General features: G+C 39.6%; 1 protein-coding gene across 1 annotated transcript; it reads right to left on the reverse strand.

Annotated features, from left to right (window-relative positions):
* Window positions 1-3997: 3997 nt before the first annotated feature.
* tbx4 (T-box transcription factor 4) lies at window positions 3998-16519 on the reverse strand. The gene is made up of 8 exons (XM_030777689.1): window positions 16379-16519; window positions 15725-15819; window positions 11481-11600; window positions 10041-10188; window positions 6017-6169; window positions 5736-5824; window positions 5383-5618; window positions 3998-4668 (listed from the first exon to the last, which is right to left on the reverse strand). Exons 1-8 carry the CDS (start codon window positions 16517-16519, stop codon window positions 3998-4000), a joined length of 1653 nt encoding a protein of 550 aa, XP_030633549.1.
* Window positions 16520-27052: the final 10533 nt, after the last annotated feature.

Here is a 27052-nt window from a genome sequence, read left to right on the forward strand (position 1 = left end):
ATGAGCCCAGGACTTATTTATTTATTTAATTATTTATTGGTAGGGGGTCTAGGTCAGACTTCTTCACTATATCATTGCATAGCATTGCAGTCAACCACCATGACGATATCACCACAAATATTACAGTGGTCAGCCCTTTGTCTTCTTTTCTTACAGATTTGGTTGGTTGCATCATCAGTCCGATTCTGTTCTCAGATCAGCGCTCTTGGTCCTGTCTGCTAGCTCATTGTGAGATGAAAGTGAAGACATTACATCGAGTACATTATCAAAAGCACTGTAGTTTCCATTTTTTTGGCAATTTTTGTGAGACAGTTTATAGTGCATATCTGTATTTTTAAACTTAGCTATCAATGTTTATGGTTAGATTTGATCCCAAAGTGGCTCCAGAGCTATACAGATATTAATTTCTGTACGCATTCAGATATATGTTTGAATCTTGGATAATAAATGGGATGTACTATATGCAATTCACAACTCCATTTTTTTTTAGATCTTTCAAACACTTTGGTGTTTGCGAAAACCAAGATTGTGATGAGGCCTCAAATTGTGATAGTTTCTGAACTTTTTTTTTTTTTTAACTAAAATATTTGAGGATAAAACTTTTTTCCACTGGGTCTATAAAGTTAAATATGTGGTTCTGCATATGACAATACTCAGTTTTCTACAAGAGCTTGCACGACTGGGGATCTGCTGCACACAAGGCCTTTATCCTATTTTCAGAATCAAATTAGAGAGACCACAAGTAAGAAATTTACAGCAATCATTTTTCATCCAGAGCGTGTTTCACTCTGGTGCAGTAATTCAGGGATTATGAAACATGTCTGAAATTAACATCTGAATTTTGATGCTGTCTCATTAACGTAGAGTCCCATGTCGGTAGGTGCTTAAGCATTACGGTTCTGCGCAGGCTCTGTCTGCGATAGTGCACCTCAGGCCCATCTGCAAAAACTTACTGTCTTGATTTGTGTGGGTGGCAGGTACATCCTCCTAAATGGAACCTCCATTGCATTCACTAGCTAATGATGAAGAGTGTACAGATATAATCCAGGGCAAACCCATCATGGTAAATGATGACCTGAAGTCTGTGGCTGGGAAAGAGTTGGAAAAAAACCTGAGGTTTTCTGGTTTTTCGCATTCTCCTCCAGATGTGAGCCTCAGAACTATCCGTTTTCATAATAATGTTTAGTTTGCAAAGGACAATTGTTCCTTTTAAAGAACATATCATGGTGCTCACTGTTTAATCAAATTTGAGATTAAAACTTTGCTTTGCCTGATAAGTACTTTTCATGAATCAAAAGCATGGTCTGGTTGTCTAAACAAGATGTATGGTTAAAATGCTGATTTTATAAAAAACAATATTTAGTTTTAAAAATTTTTTTTTTTTTTTTTTTCAATGTTACTTCATTGAACAGCAAATCACTTGTACTATGTCTTGGTGAAAAAGTATTATGGTATAGTGTCACACTAATAACTTATGACATTTGTTTCCTTTCTCCACTTGCTCTCAAGTCAGGAGTGCTGGGGTGGTTTATTTTCACTTAGACAAAAAAAATCAAGATTATAATTGTGCAACCGATGCTATCACACCGATGCGCATTGCAAAGAGCGAGGGGTCTGAAAATGCTCGGCGGTGCATTCGCGTCTCAAAAAAACAGAGAGCAGAGCTGTGTGTGATAGTTGCTAGGCGACCAAAATAAACTCTAAAACTTTTATGTTTTAGCTAGCTAGCAATAGATACTCTCCAGATAAATTTACAGTATCCTACCACTCACAAAATTCAACACATATTATTGCCTGTTGGTGTTTGGTACTGTTTTATCTTAAGTTATAAACATGTTCAGAACAATACACTGTGAATTTTAGCTTTTCTTCCAACATTCTGTCAATCTTTCAACCGCACTGTAATATCCAAGGGGCATGGACAGGACAATTCCTGCCTCCTTCTTGGTTTCATTGGCTGTTTGACCCTGATATGACATTGATGAAATGTGCTCTGTTGCCCCTTATAGCCAAACGTATTGTCCCACGAACAGCGCGCCAAAAAGCTCAAATGGGGCGCTAGGTTTAAAAGCGGTAGACACCGAGCCTCGCTTTGCTTTGAAGCGTCTATCACTGTAATTAATATTTCCTTTGTTCAGATGAACATTACTTTGGGGTGAAGATGTTCAAGGAGTGAGGGAAGTGCTAATGAGACGTATGGCATGTTCCTTAAACGTGTGACAAGAGACAAAGCAGACACAGCAGAGTCGCTCTGCCCCACCTGCTGTAACGGCTAAGATATCCATCCCACACACTCAGACTCTCCTTTTACTTTTTTCAACGGGTCCTTAGTAATGGCTGATGCAACCTAAAGTATATTCATAACAAATTCCTCCACGTAGCCGTTAAACAAATTATAATGGAAGCCAAACGTGCCATTTCTTAAAAAGAAGTGTGAAAAGGAGTTTGAAATATTCTCAGAGGATAATTCAATATTTGAGAGGATAATTCATTATTTGTTAAGCTTGAAACAAAAGGGAATCATGAGGTGTCAGCAGATCACCATCTGTGAATATCCAACACACTGGTTACTGTGACCATCACAGGCTTTCCAAGTATTGCCCCATCCTCTTTGAGTTTGCTTTGTGGCCGCATGCCTGCCCAGGCTGTTTTGCATTTTCAGTTTTGTAAGGATTTTTCCAAGTTGGTCATTTGGGTCCTGGACTAAAACCGAGCTCTCCTTTCTTCTCTCCCTTCCAAGCTTAATGATCACTCCTTAAGCTCCCATCTGGCTGCAAAGGGCCTCTCTGATGTCCCATTCTACTCAGCGTACTGTTTTGGACTGTAGGTTTAGTGCCAAACTCACAACTCACACCCATACCTCCCAGCACATGCACACACACACACACACACACACACACACACACTAGAACTAGCCCCTTGCTCTATGCTGAGTGATATTAGGCAAAAGCATGGTTCAGCTCAGAGGGAAGACAGGATACTCTCCAGATCTTGGCATCAAGACACATAACTCTATAGATAAAAGCTTGCTTGATGAATAAAGCTCTGTTGACTGAATCTCAAATTGTTTATTGATTAATCTCTGTCGTATGTGATTTCAAAAGATGGCACATTTAAACCTTATGGTACTGTCTTCAAACAATTATGAATAATTTCCTTATGTTCATATAAGCATTCCTTCACTGATATCCATGTTGTGATTTATAAGTAAACTCATGTTTGCAAGTTGAAAGGTGCCTTGATTATGTCATTTCTTATACACTGACCAGTTATAATTTTGTAACCCCTTATTATTTGTACCCAACTTATCTCTAAAACAAACCAGAAAATCCAAAGTACCTTTTTTAATGGTCATAGAGAAAAGGGCACATGCATACAGAAATGAGCCCAGGCTTACTGAAGGTTATAACAAATGTCGCATATTTAAACAAGTGCTAAACCAGGAATCTGGCCAGTGATTTGGTGCAAAACGTCCTGCATAGTTTTGAGTTCTTTTGGCTTTAGTAAGTCAGGTCTACAGTTAAAACAGTTGAAGGGTGAATTCCTCCTTATCTAATATTCACTTTTGAACAAATTTGAACTGTAACTTTAGTTTGCATATGGGTATAACATTAAAATGAGGCATTTTGACAATGACAAATCATTGTTGGCACTGAAAGATTAAACTGATCATGTCTTTTATGTTTATGGCAACGTAGAGGGCTCTGTATAGTTTTCGTGCCTGGATACTCTCTGTAGTTACAGCTGTCATTAGAATTATGCACCCCTACATGGAAATAAATATCGCTTTTCAAGATTCAAGATACATTTCGAGGAAATCAAAGCTTATATGGGCTTGATGACTCAGCTCCATGTAAATGCATAGTAATATGGCTTCAGTTTGCTATTCAGCAAGAGCATGATGGCTGTATAGAAAAATAATCTCATTGCATATGCTCTCTAAACACACTATGAAGCTCTAAAGGGGATAAACAAAGATCAGGATTGACACCACTCCCTAACTGTCAGTCCAGTGTGTCCCCACACTACCAAGGCCCATCTGATACTGATAGTTTGGCTCTCGTGCCGACGTGAGGCTCTGTGCTTGAAAGGCCGGGTAATCCCGATGAGGCCGCAAAGGCGACCCAGGTTTCCTGTGGTACAGGGGAGGCTCGGCAGACCTGTCCTGCGTGTTGTGGCCAGATGGGGAAGAAGAGGAAGGCGTCGAAGACGGCGCAGGGGGCAGAGCCCTCTGTGCGGTGGCCGTGTTGAATACCGGCAGGTCTGGAGGGCCGTGCTGCACGCGCTGCATGGACGGAGAGTGATGGGGCACCACGGAGGTGGCCGTAGCCGTGCTGGTGAAGTGAGCGGTGAAGGGCTGGTAAGGCATGGCTTCCACAGTCTGCATCCCGTACCGCGGATACGGCTGCACCGAGGCCCACATATTGCAGTTCAGAGAGTGGGGAGGCATGTCTTCAGAGCCTGCTGCCCCACCTGCCCCAGCCTCGCCATCCATACCTCCATACATGCAGGCATCTCTGGAGCCAATCATCTCACCGCGGTATGGATGAGACAGTAAAGGCGGCTCATAGGAGGGAGCCGTGCGGAAATAGTGCTCCTCTGACATGGTGGAGGGCACTGTGTCAATGTAGGGTCGCTTACATCCCAGTTCCAAATGCCTGCTGTTATCTGCAAGTAGTGAAAATGGCATTGTTGAATCAAAGCACACCAGCTATGTTACTGCAACGATCTAAAGAAGATACTAGCCTGTGTGGGAACAACTCTATAACAGAAAACCTCCTCAGCTGTATGTGAATCAAAGCACAGATGTATGAGCACTGAATTGTATACTCCAGTCCTGTGGGCCCTACAATTTGTTGCAATTTTATGGTGTCAGCCTTTACGTGACAGCACAGTGTTCACAAAACAAGAATGGCGGTTTCAAGAGAACGCTACAGCTGCCAACACACAGCCTCATCCAATTACAGCATAGTTTTGGCATTAATCAGAGTTAAAGATGGCCAAATGAGCTTGTTGAGTACAAATCTAATAACAATGCTTTAAGAACAAGTGGAGCACAACACAACTGGCTATCTACCAAAAACTGTTTGAAAATCTCAGTGTCACACACCACTTTGTGTGTGTGTGTGTGTGTGTGTCAAATAACACAGTCGAACAACTTATAAACTATGATTTAGGGTACAACAGTACTTTGCGCACGCTATTCTCCATGTACCAAAAAATTGATTGCTCAAATAAAACACAAGTAAACAATTTGTATGCTTTGACTAGGACTTGAATACAACTTAGCTCACATTGTTATCTATATATTCTGTATACTTGAAAAACAGGTCTAAACCAATGAAAAGGTGATGAAAGGCAGTGACTAATGAGCAAGTGTACCTCTGTGCTTGAAGCAGTGGTAGATCAGACTTGAGTCTCGGCTGGAAGGGAAGGGGTTTGGAAGCGGCTCCTGAGGATCGACATTGGACAAGGGGACACTGCTTTCATACTGGTAATGGGAGAGGACCTGTGGATGCCCGCTTAGCACCCCAGAACTGAGCTTCCCTGTCAGGTGATTGTGTGAAGAGATCAGACGTTGTCGTACCATGTTTTTGGATATCACCGGGTAATCCTTCCTGCAAGCAAGAACCCCTCTTTATCAGTGCAACTTTCTTTTTGTTTTTGTTTCTTTTTTTTAGTTGTTTGTTTCTTTTATTGTGTACTTCATGCATATGAGAACTGTTCTACTGTACCCTTGGAGTCTGGACACACGCAGGTCTCCCTCATCACTTCCACGAAAACCTTTGGCAAAGGGATTGTTCTCGATCTTCAGCTGAGTGATCTACAACAAGATTCAGCATGAAAAAATTCAAACCCTCAATCTGGGATCTTCACTTAAAAGGACATTAAAAAAAAGTCTCTAGGGATTAAAGCAAACAGTCAGTTCAGTCCATTGCTCATAAAAAAAACTTTTGGCAGTTTGCAGGACACACAATTTTTTTTTTTTTGGGGGGGAGGGGTCGTGGTCCAGTACCTTATGATTCTGATAAGATGTCACAGAGATGAAGGCAGTCTCATGGAAGACGTGAGTGCAGTAGGCAGTGTTCTTGGACCCAAAGGCGTTGTTCTCATCTGCCTTCACTATGTGCAACCTAGGTTGGTATTTGTGCATAGAATTCAGGATGATCTGTGGACAGAGACAACAGAGCATTGTCCTTTTAAACTGTGTCACAGCCCTATATCCCTAATTAGAGATGTTGACTTGTAATATATACTGTATTGTGTATGTATTTTTACTGAGAGGGAAAGGGAAACAGAAATATCTTTTCTTTTTTTTTTTTGGAGCATTCTCCAGCACCAGTCATTCCTCTAGAAGCGAATCATCAGTTGAAATTTTGCTCATTTCATGGAACTTTTAGCTTGACGTACTGCTGTGAAAACTAAACTTGACCCAACCATAAGGGCGACAATTTACAAATGCGCCTAAGCAACACTGCTATCCATCAGGATAGTCTTGTGCACCATCTCTATCTGTATTATATAGGTGTTCACTGCCAACTGGGCAATGTTTCCAAGCAAAATTTAATAACAGAGTCAAAAAAATTGTATAATTTTGCACTTTAATCACAATACCGTATACGACTCCTCCTCAAACAACACTAAAAGCCTTAAGCTGTTGCTCAAGAGATTGTCCCAACACTTTTACCTTTAAGATGTCTCTTAAGGAACCTCGCAGTGAGTGAAAATCAATACTGAATGTACATGTGTTCATATTTGTATACTGTGTGGAAAGATCAATGGACTTGTTCAGTCTGCAGTATGCTCATCCTCCATCCAGTTATACTGGATGTGTGTGTGTGTGTGTGTGTGTGTGTGTGCGTGTATAGCATAAGGGGCTCACTGGACTGGTCTGTTCTGAAAATCTGCATTTTGCCAGTATTCACTGGAGCTCTAAGTCAAGGTAAACTTGCTCTTTAAGAGGAGTGAGAATCAGCAGTGTGCGGGGGACAACGCAGGGTTAAATTCCAACTCTGCCCACCATTCACGAGCAAACAAAAGCTCGAGCCAAGTGCATGTGCTGAGTGCTTCACCGGTTGGCTGGAGGGGCATGTGACCTTATGTCTGGTCGACTGGCTGGCGTCTTGAGGTAATGTCTTATGATTTGAAAGGCACCAGTGATGCAAATACAGGGATGAGTGCTGTCAAACTGTATCGATCCAGCAGCTTAGTCGAACCATTACAGACCTTCATTTTTAATCTCATCTATGATTTGATCTATGTCTTCCTTTCTATCCACATCTTTTGTTCCATATATCTTTTTAATGTAACATTTGTGTTGAACATGGTTATGGGTCTGATACTAGTATTTCTGAAATGCCATTTGAACTTGAATTCCTTAAAAAAAAAAAACAGTATAGCGTCATAAAAACAAATTCCAGTTTCTGTGCAATGTCTTGTCAATGACACAAGATGTAGGCTATCTCTACTGTCATCAGACACCAACAGTAGCACAGAAGGGCTTGATCAGAGATACTATATTTATTTCTGATGCTGAGCAGTTCTGCCACAGGGGGAGGCAGGCTTGAGATCACAGTTTTTAGACAGCCCGTCAACTCCCCTACACATTTACATTATGTCCTATACAAGTCTCCGCAGCGGCTTTTTATCTGCATTTTTTCAGAATCTGGGGCATTACTACAGTGGCGTTTGATCAGCAATGCAAAAAACGGCTTGAAAGTAGTGAACGACAAGAAAGCTAAGGTTTTCTGTAAACTCTCTCTGTTTAAATAAGAGTAAAATTCAGACAAAACAGAACGTCTTAAGCAGACTGATATAGTGGCGCCTGCATTTAACGACGTTGTGGTGTCTCCATCAGTGTACGTATGTTATGGCTTTTTTCCCAGTTTCTAGAGTGTACTGGTCAAAAGCTCCAAAGCTGGGTGGCTGTGTGGCAAGCTTGGTGTCCCTGCTGGGGTTGACCAGGCTTAGCAGCCTCTCGTCAGCCTCATTACTCGCCCTTATCAGCACTCCGGTGCTCAACTCAACCTGACAGGTTGACCTCAAGCCGATCCAACAGGTTATGAACCTAATGAGCTTGCCTCTGATGCGATAACTTCAGACAAGCAATCCCAGGGTCCCTCTGGGCAGCGCTGCCACGGTCAGACTCTTCACCTCCACTGCATTCTCGCCCTTTCTATCCCTCTCTCTCTCTCTCTCTCTCTCTCTCTCTCTCTTTATCTGTTTTTCTGTCTCTAGCTCTCTTGAATCTTTTCATTGTCTCTCTTTCACACACACAGTCATTGGCTCACTCTGTCGATGACCTTAAACACGGAGTTCAAATGAAGCAGGATCGTTCAGCTTTCATCTGTAGTGTTTGTCTATGTATAACAGACTATATATCTTTACCCAATGTTTAACTGAATTCTGGTGCTGGAAATACCACTACCCTTTTCACTATTTTATCAAACCAACAGTAGAACTGGCTCTGTTATACTTTGAACCATTTGCTGATTGAAAGAGAATATTTATCATTTCCCTGCCTGGGAGTCAATACGAGACAATCTCTGACCACACTGCAATAAAACGAAATGGACCAAATGTGAAGCATATCTGAGCATAACCATGTGCTTTAACCAGACTGATTAAGGGTGAACAGCGTTAAGTTGCTATCTGTAATCTATCTACACAGAAATGTTCCCCTCAGGCTTGAACCAGTGGGCCAATGATTTTGAAGTGTCAAAGTAATGACTTTTTAATTCTTGCAGGGTTTAGCTGCTCTCGGTCGCCATTATTTAACAACAGATTTGTGGTAGAGATGGCCCTACTTCTTGACAGTAGATCACTGACCAGAACGACAGCTGAATTGAAGATCATCTTTATCTGATGTTAAAACTTGCCTCCAGACAGCAAGAGAAACATCTAGCAAAATAGGACTAATTCTCAAGTAACTATATCACAATTAAAGCACATTCTGGATGTGTTACAGTTGTATTTTGATACTAATCACCAAAATATTTTGTTATGAAAAATTTTCCGAGGTTTTTGAAAGATGTCAGATAGTTGGTGCCCAAATTTCAGATATTTCAGCTAAATTACTTTAAATTATTTTATTATTTTAATAATTTAAGGTGTCAATGAAAGCCATGTCAAAAATTTTGCAACAAGGGAGAAACAAGGGAGGTCACAGCTTAAAGCTGGTTAGACACTTGAAAGACAGTGGGCCACTTTATAAAAACATGCCTAAGTAATGACCGCAGAATGTGTGTCTCTGTGACCTAACTCCAGCAAACACTGTCAGTGGTGAGCCTCATAAAGCTGATATTTATAGAGAGGCTGCCATAAGAAAACCACTCACAACCTTGGCCAATGCGTAATAATGCGAGATTTGTCCTAATGAGCAAAAAAAACTGGACTTTTTAACAACATAAGAAAGTAATATGATCTGATGAGTCATCCTTTATTCTTTTTCCGATTTATCCTCATTTTGGATTCATCTTTGGAAAAAGCTAAAGGAAGCTTTGAACCCACGTGACTTGTGCCAGGCTGTTGAACATGGTCATGGATCTGGTATGGGCAACCATCTCTCTCATCTCATGGGAGTCAGTGGGTCCTCTAAGTACTCCACTTGGTTGGGTTATGCACCAATGAATATACCAAGACATTTTTGGTAACTATGTGCAACCTATGGGGAAAACATTTTTTCCCTGGATTCCAAGATGATAATGCCCCTTTAGACACAGCAAAACAGATTTCAGAGTGTGGTTTCATGAACACCAATTTCAAATCAAACCCCTTCAGTAGCATTCCAAATCACCAGGTTATCAAACAGTTACAGAACGTTCTGGAACATAGGGTGCAGACTAGATTTTCAGATAGCAAATTTCTGTGTATATTTTATCTCTCAGAGGAATGAATTCCTTTTTGAAGAATGGGCTGCTGGCCCTCTAGATTAAGTTAAAGACATATACATAACAGTATTGCAAGAGGGATTTAAGCTGTTCTGAGGGCAAATGGTGGCTTAACATTTTAGTGAGTATTATTTGCATCTAGCCACTCACGTGTCCAAATGGGTCCAGGTGGTTGTTGGTGAGCTTCAGCTTTTGGAAGGATACCAGCTGCCTCATCCAGTGTGCCCCGGTGGCAGGCGAATCTGGATGCACGTAGAGCCGCCCAGGCATTGCCGGCTCAGCTTTTCCTGCCACCATCCTGTGAGTTTAGATTGAGAGCAACAAGTAGTACAAGCACTACAACATTTACAAAGACATCAAGAGTAGTTCTCAGATTTAGCGCTTAAAGAGATCTCTCACTGTCATGGAGCATCTAAACAAAAATATACTTGTCAGTGTCATGCAGCTACCAGAAGGTTGATCCTTAGGCAGCGGAAAGACCTCTTTTATACCGCACATCTGTAGATTAATGACAGATGCGGTGCAGTTTGGTTCCTGACATTACGGGAATAATTCAAACAGTCTGGGGGTTGCCGCTTTAACCGTAACATCGCTGCTAATTACATGCTTCCAAGGTGTCGCTGAAAAACTCCAGAACCAACAATGGCAAATGCTAAAGTTCCAGCCCATCCCAAATATTTGAAAAAAAAAATAGCCATAAAACTAGTTCCTCTGAAGAAACTTGCTTTTTATTGGCATGATTTGGCTTGGTATCATTTTGTTTATGCCAGCTCAACTTTTGTATGGTGATGAAGGTCGCTGTGTGGTTATGGCCTGTGTTGCTCGTATCTGGTGGCATTGCTTGTAGCAGAGGGTCACAGAAAGGACAGCATGGATTGCCCAGCTGTTTTTAGTCCATTGGTTACGACAGGGTGCTTGCCAGTAACGTGCAGTAATTAACTGCCTGCTAATGACAGTCTGCAGCCGCAGCTAGCATTGCATGCTTCTGTTTGCAGCACTCATGCAAAGGATTGCATGCAAGTAGACAATCCTTAATAAGAGTGTGTCCCTGGATTCACTTAAAGCAGCCAATTAGTCCCATTCTCTCATGAATGACGACATTTTCAGAGGATCCAACAATTCACTTTCTGTCCTCAGCTGTAGTCAACTGTTACTGACCTCAGTGTTTTCAAATGTGAACAGTGAAAGTGACAGGGACCAGCCACGTTTCAGTTACCCCTCATTATCAAGCCGTAAACTCTAGGCCAGGCTGTGTGTTAGGCACATATTTGGCCTGTAAGATTGATATATCGGTTCCGATTGTGAATGTGGATGCGGTGGGCAAATACATTAATCAAGAGAAAATCTTAAAACACTTTGCTAACATGCATTTTCTTTATGCAGGTGTGGTGAAGTGAGAGGGTGTAAGGTGTGTTGTCAGCTGCCTTGAGAATAAGTCAGGCCATGATGGTCTGCTGAAGCAAAAACTAGAGGCAGTGAACATCTCTCTAATTTGCACCCAAAAGTCAAGTTGCTACAATTTTCCAGGGAATCATTTTAGGGGGAAAAGGGCTGCTTGGATGGCAAAATGTTTAGATGCAAATGACTCACCACTTGTTGTCGCAGAACTTGTAGCGATGGTCATCAGCTGGAACTATGTCTGTCAAAAGGATGTACTTTGTTTTTGGATTCATCCCCGTGACTTTGACCTTGTAGCTTGGGAACATCCTCCTAGAAAGAACACAAGAGAGGACATCATCCTTCCACAGTGTAACACACAATCTCACAGTAGAGGATCTCAGGAATGGTCTCCAATTGATGTTGGTAATAGGCCCATTGTCATCACTGGTACCCAAAAGTGACTAGCATAAGCGCATTTCCTCAGCATTAGAGTTAGGGTTTTTTTTTTAAGCCTAACACCTGCAGTGCTGGCGTTGTAACTACTTAGCGCTTGATCAAAAATTAGGTGCTAATGCGATTGCACTCACGTCTGATGTCATTCGCATTTATTAAGCGTGTTGTCACAGGTTCATCTCACCTCTTTTCTTCATTTACCCGAGTCGTCTAGCAATTACATTTCCCAAGAAAAGATTTTCTCCATAAATGACCAAATCGGATTTACGCGACAGTGTCTCCACAACAGCTGAGGACTGACAGTAAGCATGTCTTAGCTCCTCTTAGGAGTTCCTCCAGAGGGTTTAGTTACCTTTAAGTGTAAGAGCATCGCAGGAAGTGTTTGTTATGAGAGGATCAGCACAGGATTAGTGGTCAGATAACAGCTCAACCTGTTTTCAGGACGGTTTAGTCGTTTAAGATGCACAGAGGTCACAAAAAAAAAAAAAAAATCTAAAAGAAGACTCATACAGACTCACAGGATCTCCAAGCACTACATCTGAAAACATTGTGGCTGTAACAAATTTTGAAACCAGACATTGCCGTCATCCCTACAGTTAAGGCCCAAATACAGAATCCTGACTTAAGTACAGTATCCTAGTCCATACCTGGGAATAATTTGCTTTTGGGCCGAGGTATACTTTTGGGGGGGGGGGGCAGTAATTGATTTTTTTTTTTTTTGAAAGAGCGGCACTGTAAGATGTAGGTGCGCCATTTTTGCTCACACGCAAGCGAAGTCCACATGACAGACAGAATATGCTAATATAGCAGACACGGTCGTAAAACACATCAATGGAGCTACCTTCCGTGACCTCTTCCTGAAAAATGGCTCTTTTTCATCCCATCTGCGTCAAAGCAAGTTGCAAAAAAAGGAACTAGTGCCCTTATAAACTCTAAGTGCTTTTTAATGGCAGCCCCAAATGGACAGCGGTTTATGCAGCTGACTCGTCCTTACCCCCTGCGTGTAAAGTCAGAGAATATCAGTTTATGTGATGCTGCCTTTGACAACAGGTTCAACCAGCAGTCATACATTTATTACTGCCTCTAGATTCTGAATAAATGGCTATGGATGTAGAAACCACACACTAGAGCACCTGACGGACAGACAGCTTCAAAAGCCTCTGTACTGAGAGCAGCAGGAAAAGGCAGCCAGGATAACATTACCTCTAATACCTAAATGGGGAGCTGGGATTGGGGAGAGATGTAAGCTTTATGTCTGGCGCAGGCCAGAAATCCAATCACACAGATCACTCCAGGTGTGGCACTCCCAAAGACGTGCTTTAAGCTGTGAGGAACATCCAATAACAGACCTTCATGTACAGGCCACTTGTTAAAGTCCAAACCAGTCTGGTCGACACACTGGTCACAGCCCAGTAAGCAGAGGAGATTGCCTTTGTACGGGTCCATATGTTAATATAGTTGGTCTCAATGGTGTTCTCATTTAGCTCTCAATAATCTGTTTGAGAAGGTCATGGCTATTTGGAATTGATATTTACAGCAATCTGAAATCTTATATACATTACTACAATGTAAGCAACAAAGTATCAATCAGTGTAATTATGTACCAGCACACCACTCCTGCTGACACAAGCATTTGTTACTGATAAGCCTGGAATCTTTGGATTTTTACAACAATAAAGGACACAACAAAGTCCAGAACACACAAAGATTCTTTCCAGAAAAGCATGGAATTGCACCAAATCACATGGACATATACTGAAAAAAGAAAATCTCAAAATGTAATTGCATTGGAAAAACACAACAGTTTTACTGAGCACAGAGCAGATGGTAATCCAAACTGTCTTTCACGCAGCTGTGGGACATGTGACGGGACTCATTTTGAGGCCTCAATGGGCCTTAATGGTTACCCAAGTGGATCACATGGCATATCTAATAGGGTCTCTTAGTGGTTCAGTCTCTCTGACGCTATCCGTCCTCATCTCCTCAAACTAGAGAGCTATCTATCAGTGATATAGAGGCAGTTTCACCCTCAATCTGTGGTGAAATGTTACATTTAAAATTCTTACTGTAAGCTCGTTTTCATTTTAACAGGCTAAGCTATTCACAGACATGCTGTAAATTTTAGAGGTTAACTTGAGTGAACTGTGCAAAAATGGTTTGATTTCCTTTGTGTGGAAACAATAAAGAAAATTAAATAATTAAAAAAAATTTAAGGTTTTAGTAAAGGTTGCAAGTTTATTATATATCCTCTGATCCTGCATCAGCATAGCGTGCTCTTGGGTGGCAGTGCTTACTTAGGTGTGTGTGTGTGTGTGTGTGTGTGCGAGAGGAATGGGGACTCTGAGAATGTATCATATCAGTGTCAGTGTATATGCAGAATGCCAGCTGTTTCTCTTAGAGCTCTCACACGCCTGCTCTTGCAATGATTCATCCTGTGTCTGAAGGAACCAGCAGCACCACTCAGATCAAAAGGCGGTTGGATGATAAAACGGCGGGGCCCGTAAGGGCCTGGGACACACCACTGATCCAGGGCGCCGCGCTCTTCTCATCACCGCCTCCGACGCTCCCTCTGACGGGCTGTGTACAGAGGAGGCTGTGAGCACCGGCCGGCAGCTCTCAACAGCAAGAGGATTAGACCGGGGCGGGCTGGGCTGCCGACTCGTTCGCATAACAACAAACCACTCACGACGAGTTCTCTCAGAGTTCAGTTCTGTTCTGAATCCTCACCCTAGGAAACTCTCTTTCAATTCACACGCAGAATCAAATAAATCTGACCCACTTTTTCTGAAATATCAGCAAGAGGAAATATTACTGTATATTAAACTGTACGTAAAATCATTGACACTGCAGAAATGAATGCATGATGTTTTCCAGTCTCTAGGAACTCAACACTAAATTTCAGTTTAGTGTCAATTTCAGTTTGTATAAATTCTGATGTTCATTGTTTGATTTCAAAGCATTATTTTAGCAAGATTAGAACATAACACATATGCTAGATTATCGTTGTTAAGCTTCCCTGCACAGACTGCTTTATACAACTCATTTATACTTGTTATGACTGTGGTTTTACCTCTGCAAAGCAAGAACAGTACCAGTTATGTCTGTATCTGCGCAAGGAATGGCTTCAAAATGACCGTGAAGCAAACAGGACACAAAGTACCAAGACACACTAGACCATGATGTTCACTTCTGCACAAAAGCATCTAAAATTTTGTATAACTCTTACAGGTACAGTGGTGAACTAATGAATCTTTAGACTTACTCTTAAATAAGTTAGTGATAGCGTGGGGGGATGGGGGACCTAATCTAACCTTGTCATGGTAAGATTGACGTATTGCGCTTCTTGTACAGAACCTTGTGGTCCATTACACGCTAAACAACGCTGATGATATGTGTTCCTCCTTTGTCAAAATGTGCCTCATTTTTTCTTTGCAGCTGCGAGACCGAGCTCTCCCTCACCCTTCAAAGAGTTTAAGGATTCTATGCGCACTTTATCAGTTGGACAAGGCAAAGCCTATGCTTCAGTGTTACAGCACCGAAGAAAAATTGCGGTGACCTTTTCCATTTTCCACCGAAAAAAAAAAAAAAAGCTTTGAGAAATGGCAGGTTAAGACTGGCAGAAAGCGTTGACTCACTCTTCTGCTTAATGTCCAGGGTCCAGCACCTAATCCACAGGGTGCATTAAATTTAAAACATGGTGCAGTTTGTGTTTTTAATTAAGTATTCATACTCAGAGGAATTCAGACAAAGCCCTTCCTTAGTAGCATCACTTTCCCTTAGAAAATAAAAATAAAACTGCAGTTTATTATAGTTCATATTTTAGAAATATTTTTAGAAGCAAAAGATTATTTATAATCCTAATTCTATGATTTTTTTTCCTTTACGAACAAGTAGCAGAGAAAATAATTTTCTTACACAGTATGGCGAGGATGTCAATGAACAATGCGGTAGAATCGTTTTAAAGTTTGAGGCTGAAGTATGGATTAGGCTGCAGTTCTTACCTGCCTGCTTTGGTGATGATCATCTCTGTTCCTGCTTCATGGAACTTCTTCCACAGCTCCCGTTCATGTAGCACCACTTTAATGTTCTCTATGCTCTAAAAACACAGGAGACCAACCAAAGTTTGAGAGGGCAGATAGAGTAGGGATTTTGTCTCTTAGGAACCCGTCGTTTCATCTGAGTGTTGAATGAGTGTCCAGAGACATCACCTCAGAAAATATTTATGCGGTTCTCTTGATTTTTTTTTGTTTGTTTTTTTTTTTTTTTTTTACACTGAGTGCCTCTTTGGAAACGCATTGTAGGAAAGTCATGTTTCCTCAGAAATGTTACAAAGTTATTGACTCACTGTGCCTTACACACACTTTTCCATAATCCCATATAATCCAAATTATGTTTCAGAAATGCTTTTAAAAAAAAGTAAAGTATTTTTATGGACAATTTCATTCTGTATTCTGAATGCCAGTGCCTGTATGTGAATTTAACAAAATAACAAATACTTTCAGCATTAAATAGTTCATACTAAATTGTATTTTTTTTTTTTTAGTTGGTTACATGATGATAACTGCCTATTAAATCCGATGTCTCTTTTTAGGTAAAATGATTCCATTTTAAAACAAACCCAACACCATCTGAGAGAGACAACCCTCATTGGTTACCTGGTCAGGTTCATTGTTGTGGGTAATGCTGGGAGTTGTAGGCAGTGTCAGATGTGCAGAGTCAGTAGCGTGGTCCGGAGGCCCAGACTGGGTCACAGTCACGCCTTCGTCAGTGACCACTGAGGTCTTCTCCTGAAGCATCTCTGCAGTGTTTTAAAAGGTTTTAATGAATGTACATTTAACAGCCTCTCATAGTTTCTCTTAATGGCATTTTCTATTCCATTAAATGAAAGAGACATTTTGCATATTTCATTAGTCTTTTATATTATAACTGCTTGCAACCTACAATTGCAGTGCGCAAACACATGAAAAGACTATGTCTTCAGAGTTAAACAACTCAACAGAGGCACAGTCATGTCCCCTCTTAGCACACTGTACAATTTCCTCAAGTTACAATAAATCTAATGAAGCAAAATTATAGATTTTTGGTGAATAACTGGTTTCAGTACATTTTAAAATAAAATAATATCCACCTATATGTAAGAGAAGAAGAAAAAGGGAGGTTAAGGGCTTTTTATGGAGGCCCACATAAAAAAAAGATATTCAAAATGAATATCAGAACTGAACTTTGAACGCGATTGTTTTAAAATAACCGCCTTGAAGTTCATTCTTAAGGGTTTAAAAAATACATAGTTTCTTAAGTTAGTTCGACTTAATTGATATTTAAAAGTAATACAGCATACGTGATATTATGAAAACAGTTGATACATACAAAACATAGTCCTGTTTCACAAATCAGTTAGAATGTAACTGGTAATTTTAACATGGCGGTCACATCGCTTTTTAAAAAGGCTCGCGGTTAGAAGGGAGCACGTGCTGAATCTAATGCTCATAGCTAGAGCCACGGATGAAAGGACTGGCAAAATAAATGATCAGGATAATTACAAGCTAAAATAGTGTAACTAATACTGTATAAACAAATTTCTTCTTCTTCATTTTTTCCTCGTCATTACATAGCAATAACTAATCCGATCCCCGAGAAGGTGACAATCTTACAACCGTGGCTTTCAAAGGTGTTATCTGTACCCTACACCCACAGAGGAGTGAGTTTGTTTCTTTTAGGCATGAATTCAGAATAATCGAGTTTGGGATACGAGGTATTCTGAATTGTACTGGAAAAGGGTGGAAAGCGGGTGCTAAAATATATTGCTTATATATCATTATGGGACAAGTTCAAATCTGACACTATATTCTGAAATACAGACAAAATATAGAAAATAACATGTAGTCTATAAATTTATATGGTCGTAGCCTTTAAAGCAGTATGTATGATGGCGTTTTAATGACAGTATTTCAGTATACCCTCAGTAGTAGGCTACGGGCAAAATAAATTGTCATGTTCGGTTTAAATGAGGGATGTCACTGTTACTGTAATGAGGGAATAAAAATCAAACTTAATTCTTTGACCTTGTTGAGACTCCTCTTCGACCTTGTACATGTCAGACCGCTTTGTTTTGTCTGTGACAATATGGTTCTGACCAGACGTAATTTCAACAGGTTTTCGACAAAAATCTAAAATTGTGTTTAAAACGAGGAAAAGATTTCAACTATATTGCATTCGAAAGTAATACATGTTCCATTTGCTCTAAGACTCAAATGTATTTGCTGTTCATTATTCACACAGGAACAAGATGACAAAATATGAGAAAAGCATTAACATTTACATTTTTGAAAGAAAGCCCATCTTCATAAACATGACCTGGCCAGTTAATTTCAAGAAAAGGGTCGAGATTCGTTTGTTCTAAAGTATCGTTTGATTAAATATTTACATCATTCCAACGTTACGGCAAATATGCAAGAAGACGGGGGTGGGGGGGCAAATACGGGCGATTCCATTAAGCGAGGTCACCATCAGAGCCCCTCTCTCACGACCCTTCACTGCTCGCAGACAAACATCACACGAAAGGTACCGAAGGGAGGACGGTGCACTTCAGCACGTTGCAGTGCCTCCTCAACGTGGCAACATTCATAGCACAAAGTAAAGCGCTCTCGCGTTGCGATGGTCTGCATGCCCATTTTCATCTTAATCTCGCGCGTGTAAACACTGTGAGAGCGCACACTTCAGATAAAAGGAGACGAGCGGGATTCCGCGTAAACTCTCGCGGACATTTGCAAAAGCTAATAAAGATAAGGCCTGACAGGCCCAGTGAGGCTGCGGCAAATCAGCCGTGGACTTTTCCAGGCCAAAATGCGCCTTTCACTTACACTGTTTAACTAAGCTCAGTGAGCGAGTGCTGTGTTTATATCTGTGTCACTCCAGACATATAATCCGCTAAACTATTCCTGGCAGATACTGTTCTATGTAGACAGAGGTTTGGGAACCTATTTTCAGTGCTTCACAAGCCAAGAGCCTAAAAGATGTTCATGAACTCCTTTGCACTTACTCCAGTGAAGTGATACAAATTATGGTCAAAATTAAGGAGTATGGCTAACAATCTTGAAACCACAGCTTTGCACGTGAAATATGGTTAGTTTGCTGCAGGTTATCCTTTGGGGACAAATGACTGCTCTATCTTAGGATTTGACAGGAATGATGGAGGAATTTCAGGCCGTCTGGAGTTTTCTCTTCTCTTTCTGGCGTTTGGTTGAAATGCGCTGAGTTAATATATGTTATTAAGACAGCTCTAATAAATTTCTATCTGGTCTTGAGCTGTTCCTGTAATGCAAGTGGAGGAATTGCGCTGAGAATGTCAGGTGGCAGAGCAGTAGCTGGATCAGACATGTTACAATGAAAAGACCCTTTGTCTGGCCTTTAGGAAGCTTTGGTGTGTTCCAACATAATTGCCTGAGGAATCCATGTTATATTTTGAATTAGTGCTTTAGAAGTAGTTACCACTGGTCAAAATCAGATCACCACAGGTGTCTGTCTGACATGGGAAAAATCAACCTATGCATTGGCACAGGGGTGCCACAATGTTTTATTTTCTTTACATGTCTTTACGTTAACCATACATTTAAAAGTGCAGGACGAGCTGATTAAACAAACAAATTATTTAGGGCTCTGTTTTGAGGTGAAAGGATTGATAGGATTGATAACATGACTGCTTAGGCCTATGACCATTGTATTAGACACAAACATTTTCATCCACTTATTAAAAACACTTAGAAACTTAATCTGAAAGTGTGCAGTAATGTATTTGTACTACGTATAAACAACAGTTTATTATTCCCATGCAGGATGTTTCTAGTCAGGTCTTAATTACAGTGTTGTATGTATCAACTGCATGGATGATAATAATAAACATAATAATAATAATTGGCATGCAGTTGCTTTGGTTATAACAGCAGTGATCACCCGTTTCAATCTTATTTTTAACATATTTAATTAATTAACTGCATAAAAACAGTTTTGGTTCAGAAATAAATGCACATATTAAACACGTATATTTAAATACATCAAACTATACTCAATGTAATCTACGTTCTTTAAATTCAAGCATCAGTTCGTCCTCATAAGAACCTCGTATTCTGATCGCAGGAAAGTGTTGCTTCAGATGTCGGCCTACACATTATCTACCTACCATTATCTAGCGCAGGGTAATTTTCTCAAATGGGGGAATCATTATGAAATTTGACGGTCGCCCAATCGGTGCTGACATTCTTTTAGTATTTTGTTCTCAAATTCTTAAGCCGTCATCCTGTATGAATGCACGGATATGGACATAGCCACTTCTGTGATTTCAAAAATGTGTTGTTAAATAACTGCTCAATATAATTGTGTTTTATATAGCGGTGTTTATTTATTTATTTATTCGGTATTTGATTTATTTGCTTATTGCTCTTTTACACTCATCAAATTAACTGTTTTTGTGTAAAACAAAACAAAACACTGTTAAAAAAAAAAGACAGGCCTAAACACACAGCGCATGTGCTTAAGCTGCAAGCGGAGAATAATTCAGTAGTTTGCTACAAAAATTTCGCCATGCTGACCGTCGGTTTACACTCTTTTTTCGATTTTTATACAAATTAACATTGGAATATCCTCAGTCTCTATGATGAAGTTGTTTGAAGTATGCATAAGCTGTTTACTTTTTACTGAGGTTATGTGCTCTGCTTACGACCCATTGTTTTTCTATGAACAGTGCCAATGTCATTATCAGTAGCAGGCTGCTGCACAAACGCCTTTTCACTGATAAGTTAATTTAATAAAGTGTGATAAGATCAGATGTTCACGTAATCGCATTATCACCGGCCTCTAGCGTAAAGCAGTTAAACGCCTAAGCGCAGTTAACTCAGCTGAGAAGTTTTGAAATCATCCGACATCCGACTAAAGACAATCAAAACCATTTTGATTTTACCTCATGAATTATTATGTTCTGAAATCCTCCATCTCTTTCCGAACTGCAGAATTCTGTCCTCGGCGAGATAACAACAGGAAGTTACGTTCCAGCGCAACGTAGTTACACTGGCGACTGGTTGCTCAGCATCAATCGCTCACAGATCTGTTTATCAGTGCGATATAACGGTCCTTCGGTAATGTCCCCTTACGCATTAGCTCCGCGGTTAACCACTCTATTGCTCAGAAGACGATACCAAACGATAATGTCGATCGGGTATGCCTCTGCGAGAGCGATGAGGTCGTGATGTTTTCTTGGAAATACGAAAAAAGAGCTCTGTTCGACAACTTGATTTGTTCAAACACTAGAGTGAATTACTTGGCTCGCTCACCCACTCCCTCCTTCTGCCCTCTCATCGCTGACGTTGCTCTAGATAATAACACCTACACGAGCCGATGTGCAGACTAAGCGCCAGACTCACGATTGTTCTTCTCATGAAGGGGGCTAATATTAATAGTAATGCGTGACATGTTCTCTCATCCCCTCATCTCCTCCCCCATCTTAATAGCTGGTAGCTATCGCTAAATCAAGAAACTGCTCAAGAGAGAACTAGAGAGCGCAAATAGCCCATATACATATATTCTACTGCTGAAATCATATTATAATATATAGGCTAAAGCTACACTGCTTATAATATCAATCTATCGACTTGTCACCAGAATGTAATGTAAAGAGGCTATACTTTGGGCAGCTGCATTGAAACTATTTGGGGGCGTCAAGCAAGTCACTGGATTTGCCGAAATAATATAAGGAGCTGTCAATCAACGCCGCCATTATAATTTTACCTTGTTCCTTTGCTTATTTGTACCATCACTGTACACACATGTTCTTATGAGAATGCTGTTGAGATCTGATTTTAAACGACTCAACGTTTCTAGTGAAATATGGTTGTGGTTTTGTAGTAAATGGGTCGAAGCATGAGGCTGAAAGATCGATAAATCACCTGGAGAAGTTTGAAGGCCAGCGGAGCTTTGACTTATATCTACTGGTGACATGACCAAATGAACGGTAACAGTCTTGGCGTCCTCCTCAAAACCGTTTGTCATTTCCACCATAGTGTTTTTCAATACTTGTCGTTGGCTTATCTTCGTTGAAGAGGAAAGTTATGATAAGGGTGGGTATGAAGGCACCTGAGGTCGCAGTGATAGGCTGCTTTCGATGACGTACAGTGCTTTTTAAAGATCGGTTACATTATGTATGCTATGCCTTGTTTTATATCTTAATTAAACTGCATGTTTATTTTGATTCTAAACAGTATGCAGTTATAAATTTTTGAAAAGAAAGACATGTTATCGGGGAGGTGTCAATATCTTAATGCAAAATAACCGTTTATTAGGCCAAAGGTAGGCCTGCTTATAGCCCGTCAGAGTATAAAAATATAAATATTTAAATTCGTTTAGTCCTGTTGCGCTTAATTTATAGACCAAGCGAAAATGCACTCATCGTTATTTGTCCATGTGTTTGTCCAGTAGGCCAGTGTTTCAAAATCGCTGCTCTTAATTTAATAATGTTATTGTTGTTAAATACTGGAAGATTAAATGAATTACTCCACCATCTCTTGAAGATACTGTTTCAAGACATGAAATTAATCGGTTAACTCAGTTATTCGTGTAAAAAAATCTTAATGTTGAAAACCTTAATATTTTGGTAAAGATAAATTTGGGACAAATTGTAGAGCATCACTGGCTACTACCACCATTAGTCTGCTTCAACTAGCGTGCTACGAAAAACAATAATTTCTCATGGTATTTTTCGTATTTGCCGCTTTGCCGAAGATTTGTCAGTTTCATTCGCATATTGCGTCTAAGAAACGATTATTTTGTATGATTACGAAATTTCATTGACAGCCAACCATCTTAACAAGACCGATGTGGCTTTAAAGAATGTAAAACGCCCTAAAATACAGCTGCAACTCTTGCATGCACGTGAGGGCCTACCTGTGTAACCGCTGGTCCATTTGTGAATGAAGCAAGTCAATCACTAGGAATTAGCGTGCAGTAAGCATAATATCGGCTAACAGTGGTCAAATGCAAATGAAGTAGCATATAACTAAAATGAAACATCGAAATAAATTATAACTGATGGTTTAAATTAATTTTCCAATCATCTAACACTTTATACAGAGGACAGGCCTTCTTGTGAATTCCGTTAGGATTTTACTCGTTTTTTTTTATCCACATTCACAGGCGAAACAACTAGCGTTTGGGTATTAAAATTGAATTATGATTAGATTGTGATCTCTAGGGCCTGCAGCGACTGCAGCTACTGTACCGAAATAATTCATTTCAGACACGAACAGACAAAAACCAAGTAGGTTAGAGTACACTAAAACAATGACTGAATTTCATCGAACGTTTTGACAGCCTTATACATTGTTACTATCGCACGTGATTAAAAATACTCGTCCTTACCTCTGCTTTACTGAACTGGACAGACCCTTTGAGAGCCTTAAATTCTGCACTCTCCCAAGATAGATGAAAATCCTTTCTAAAGGATTCTGGATCAGACAAGTTATACCTTACTGTGGTACATAGGATGCTTCTATAAAAGGGATGATTTTTTTTATAGAGGCAGAATTGAGCTGGCTTTCTGAAAGGGAATTTAAACTTCATTCACTCCCACCGTCACGTGGTCTAGAAATTAGGAACAGGAGAACAGTTAACTTGCTGTGAGTGTTTGGGTAGGGTGTTGCCGAGAGGATTCTGCATGGTCTATTAGAAAAAAAACTACAGTGGCACACTAAAACGCATGATTTTCTATGTACACAGTTTTTCGTTTCCGTATTTCTAGCAGAGAACATCTCTCGTTGGTAACAGGTAGTCAAAGGGACGGTTGCAATATTTCTTAACAACTCCAGCTCTTCCGTTATATCTTACCCATAATTTACAATACTTAAAAATGTGAAATTAGTAAAATTCCGTCAACTAAACAATATAAAATATAAAGTAATACAAAATACAAAATACAAAATACAAAAATAAAGTAATATGAATAGGCTAATTGGTGATCAGTCGCGAAGTTTCAATTACTATCTCTTTAAATTAACTACCCTAACTACTGCTGAGCTACATATTAACCCTTGTGTTAATTGGCTTCACTGAGGAATAAGTTAGATCACTGAAGAACTGAAAAGACTGAATGTTGACAGATCGGATCCAGTATCGGGACCTTGGCAAAATGTTTAACAGAAACCTGAAAATGATCGGTTAGCAAGTGCTATGGACTAATTCTTCCTCTAAACATTTTGACATTCCAGATAATCGTTCTCACCTAAGAAATTTATTATCAAACCTATGTTGAAACGACCGTCTTTGAAAAAAAAACACAAGCTTAAAGTTTTAGTTCGTTTTTGCGACTTCATTTATTCAACATTATTTTAACACGACTTCTTTCTTCATGTAGGCAAATGCGTTTACGTTAATTTACCCACAGGCTTTGCGGTAAGCCCATTTTACGTGACACTTAAGATTCGTCAGGTAACAGATACGGTGATAAAATTCATTTATAGGCCTGAACGGTAAACGTCGGTTCATCTGTATAATTCAGCGGGATGGACATCATAAAGTATTATTATTACTGAATAACAGAACGTGAACGATTAATGTAAAATACTCAAGTAGCCTATTCTCAGAAATAAAAACGTAAAAAAGTTGTTATTTAGAAATATAGATATTAAGCCTATGTACAACACAACTATTTTGGGCCTCCCTCTCTCTCTCTCTCTCTCTCTCTCTCTCTCTCTCAATTTATATGTGTGTGTGTGTCTGTGCATGTGTTTATGTATGTATATATGTACATCTATATATATACTTGTGGCCTTGCCACGAAACTAGAACTTGCCTAAGAGTTTAAGTGCAGGAATACTGGCTACTGTAAATGTATGTGTGACTTTAGAATAAGCAAGGGAGAAGCTATCAGTGTCATGGCAGAGTTATTCAGTTCATGATTTACGTGGAAGGGAGTTAGGCTTTTCTTTTCTTGGAAAAACATTTGCCTGTATAATTGGCCGTGTACAAAAATGGTCCTGACTAATACACAGCAAAGAGAGAAGGGGCTGAGATCCTGCACGCCTATGCCCCTCCCTCTTCCTCTCTCCTTTTTTCTCCCTTTTCTTTTCTTTTGATGTTTTAATGCTTTGCTTGTGCATCTTTGGTGTATGGCTGCAGACCAGAGAGCGTTGTGGGTATACAGCATTAAGTCTTGTTTTTTTTTTTGTGATTGTTTGTTTCTTTATTTTGAGTAGAGGCAGCAAGTGTTGGTGCAGATGAAGAGTGTAGAGCAGTGACATCACAGAGACTTCATATACTCCACCCAGGAAACTGAATAACTGTGTTATATCCTCAGGGGTTTGACTCAAGTGTATCTCTGTGTGGACAGGAGTGGACTGGCACATGTATGCTCTCGCCCATGTTTTCATACCTCGTGCTGAGACTGTGAGAGGATTTGGGGTCTCCATGACATAAGCCTGAAATCCGTATTCTGTGTCAGTATGGCAGACTGTTCTTTGTTTGTAGATTTAGAACCACTTGCATTCCCACTGTATTTTAATAATTATATATAATTCTATATATTTATCTATATCTATATATTTTAGCACTTCCATGTTAGCAACAGGGGAGGCCTGACTGGTGGGTGTCCCAATTACTATGGTTCTTTGTCTCCATAGGGGGCAGAGAAAATAAAGAAAACAAAAAACAATATTTATATGCTTATTTGTTAATAAGGAGCTGAGGCAATTTTGAGTTCAAAACAGCTTCAGTCCTACTTGGAATACAGTTATATAAATTGAGAAAGATCTGAATTGTTCCTAGTGACATATTAGATGATTCCTCTAAAAGAAAAGCCCTTATACTTTTTTTTTTTTTGAGAAATGAAGGCGGTATCAATTTAATTCTCTTCTGTGTTCCAGATCATCCCATAAAAGTTTGATGATGTTTAGATCTGGTCATTGGAAAGATCATGAAAATGTTTCACTGCATCCTGGTGCTCATTAATGCACCCCAAAATCTGCTCAGTATCGAGTATGTGTGTGTGTGTTTGTTTGTGTTTGTGTGTGCGTGTGTGTGTGAGTGTGTGTCTCTGTGCCTGTGTCTGCATCTGCATGTGTGTGTGTGTGTTGGGGGGGTGTAATTATTTTGTTTTCACAAGTGACATATATGTTATGATTTGTGCGCCAGCTATTTCACCTTTTTCAAAATCAGTTTGATCTCTCATCACACACTTCAAAGGGCTGATTTCAAAGCATTTGTACATCATAAAAATATATTTGTGGTCAGTAATGAAACTGATGTGATACACATGTAGAATGCTTTTTAAGTGTGAATAAATTAAAATGTGAGTTCTTTCTTTGTTAGGTGTATAGATTATTTTGTCTATCCCATGCATAAACATGTATTCTTAAATCACCATCTTCTATTGCCTGCATACAAAATGACAGTGTCAAAGCTGCTAATTTTCATCAACACCTGTTTTTTATTTATTTGTTTGTTTTTTTATTTGTTTATTTATTGGTAAGTGGTGTCATTTCCTGTTTGGGGCTGCATTTGATTGCAAATTTTAGTTATTTTAGCTAGTGACACAGATGCGAGTAATGTGATCATTTCATGTGGTTTGCAGACCGTGTAATTTGTGTAGTTAAATGGATACTATCCAGTACCTGAAATCTGCTGATGAAACACAAACAAGAGTCAAAGAGAATGATGGCAATACTCCATTAAATCAACTGTTGTCCTACATCAGAGCGAACGTGTGGAAAGTAAGGAAAAAACCTTTTTCTCTAATACATTGCTTGTGGCTGTAATTTTTTTTTTTGATAGATAGATAGATAGATAGATAGATAGATAGATAGATAGATAGATAGATAGATAGACACATACATACATACATACATACATACATACATGCATATATATGCATGTATGTATGTACGTATGTATGTGTGTAGGTATCTATCTATCTATCTATACATACATACATACATACATAGGCAGACAGACAGATTGATTGGTTGACTGAGGACATGTTTTATGTAAAATAGAGACAAAAGATTTGGGTAAATTAATGGATCATTTAAATATTCTCACATACTAACTGCAGTTCAAAATACAAACAATCAAATCCAAGTTTGTTTTTTTGAGTGTTTTTGTTTGTTTGTTTGTTTGCTTGTTTTTTAAAGTCCATGCAAGGTTTCCACTAGGCTCACTGTCCTGTACTTTTACTAAATACAAATCTTTTTATTGCCATCTTCACTGTGTAATCATATGAGAGATAAACGTGACTTAGTATCATTACCTTTGACACATACTCACATTTTTCTCTGACAAAGGAGCCATCTGAA

The sequence above is a fragment of the Chanos chanos genome, chromosome 6 (genome assembly GCF_902362185.1).
Source record: "Chanos chanos chromosome 6, fChaCha1.1, whole genome shotgun sequence".
NCBI classification, from domain to species: Eukaryota; Metazoa; Chordata; class Actinopteri; order Gonorynchiformes; family Chanidae; genus Chanos; species Chanos chanos.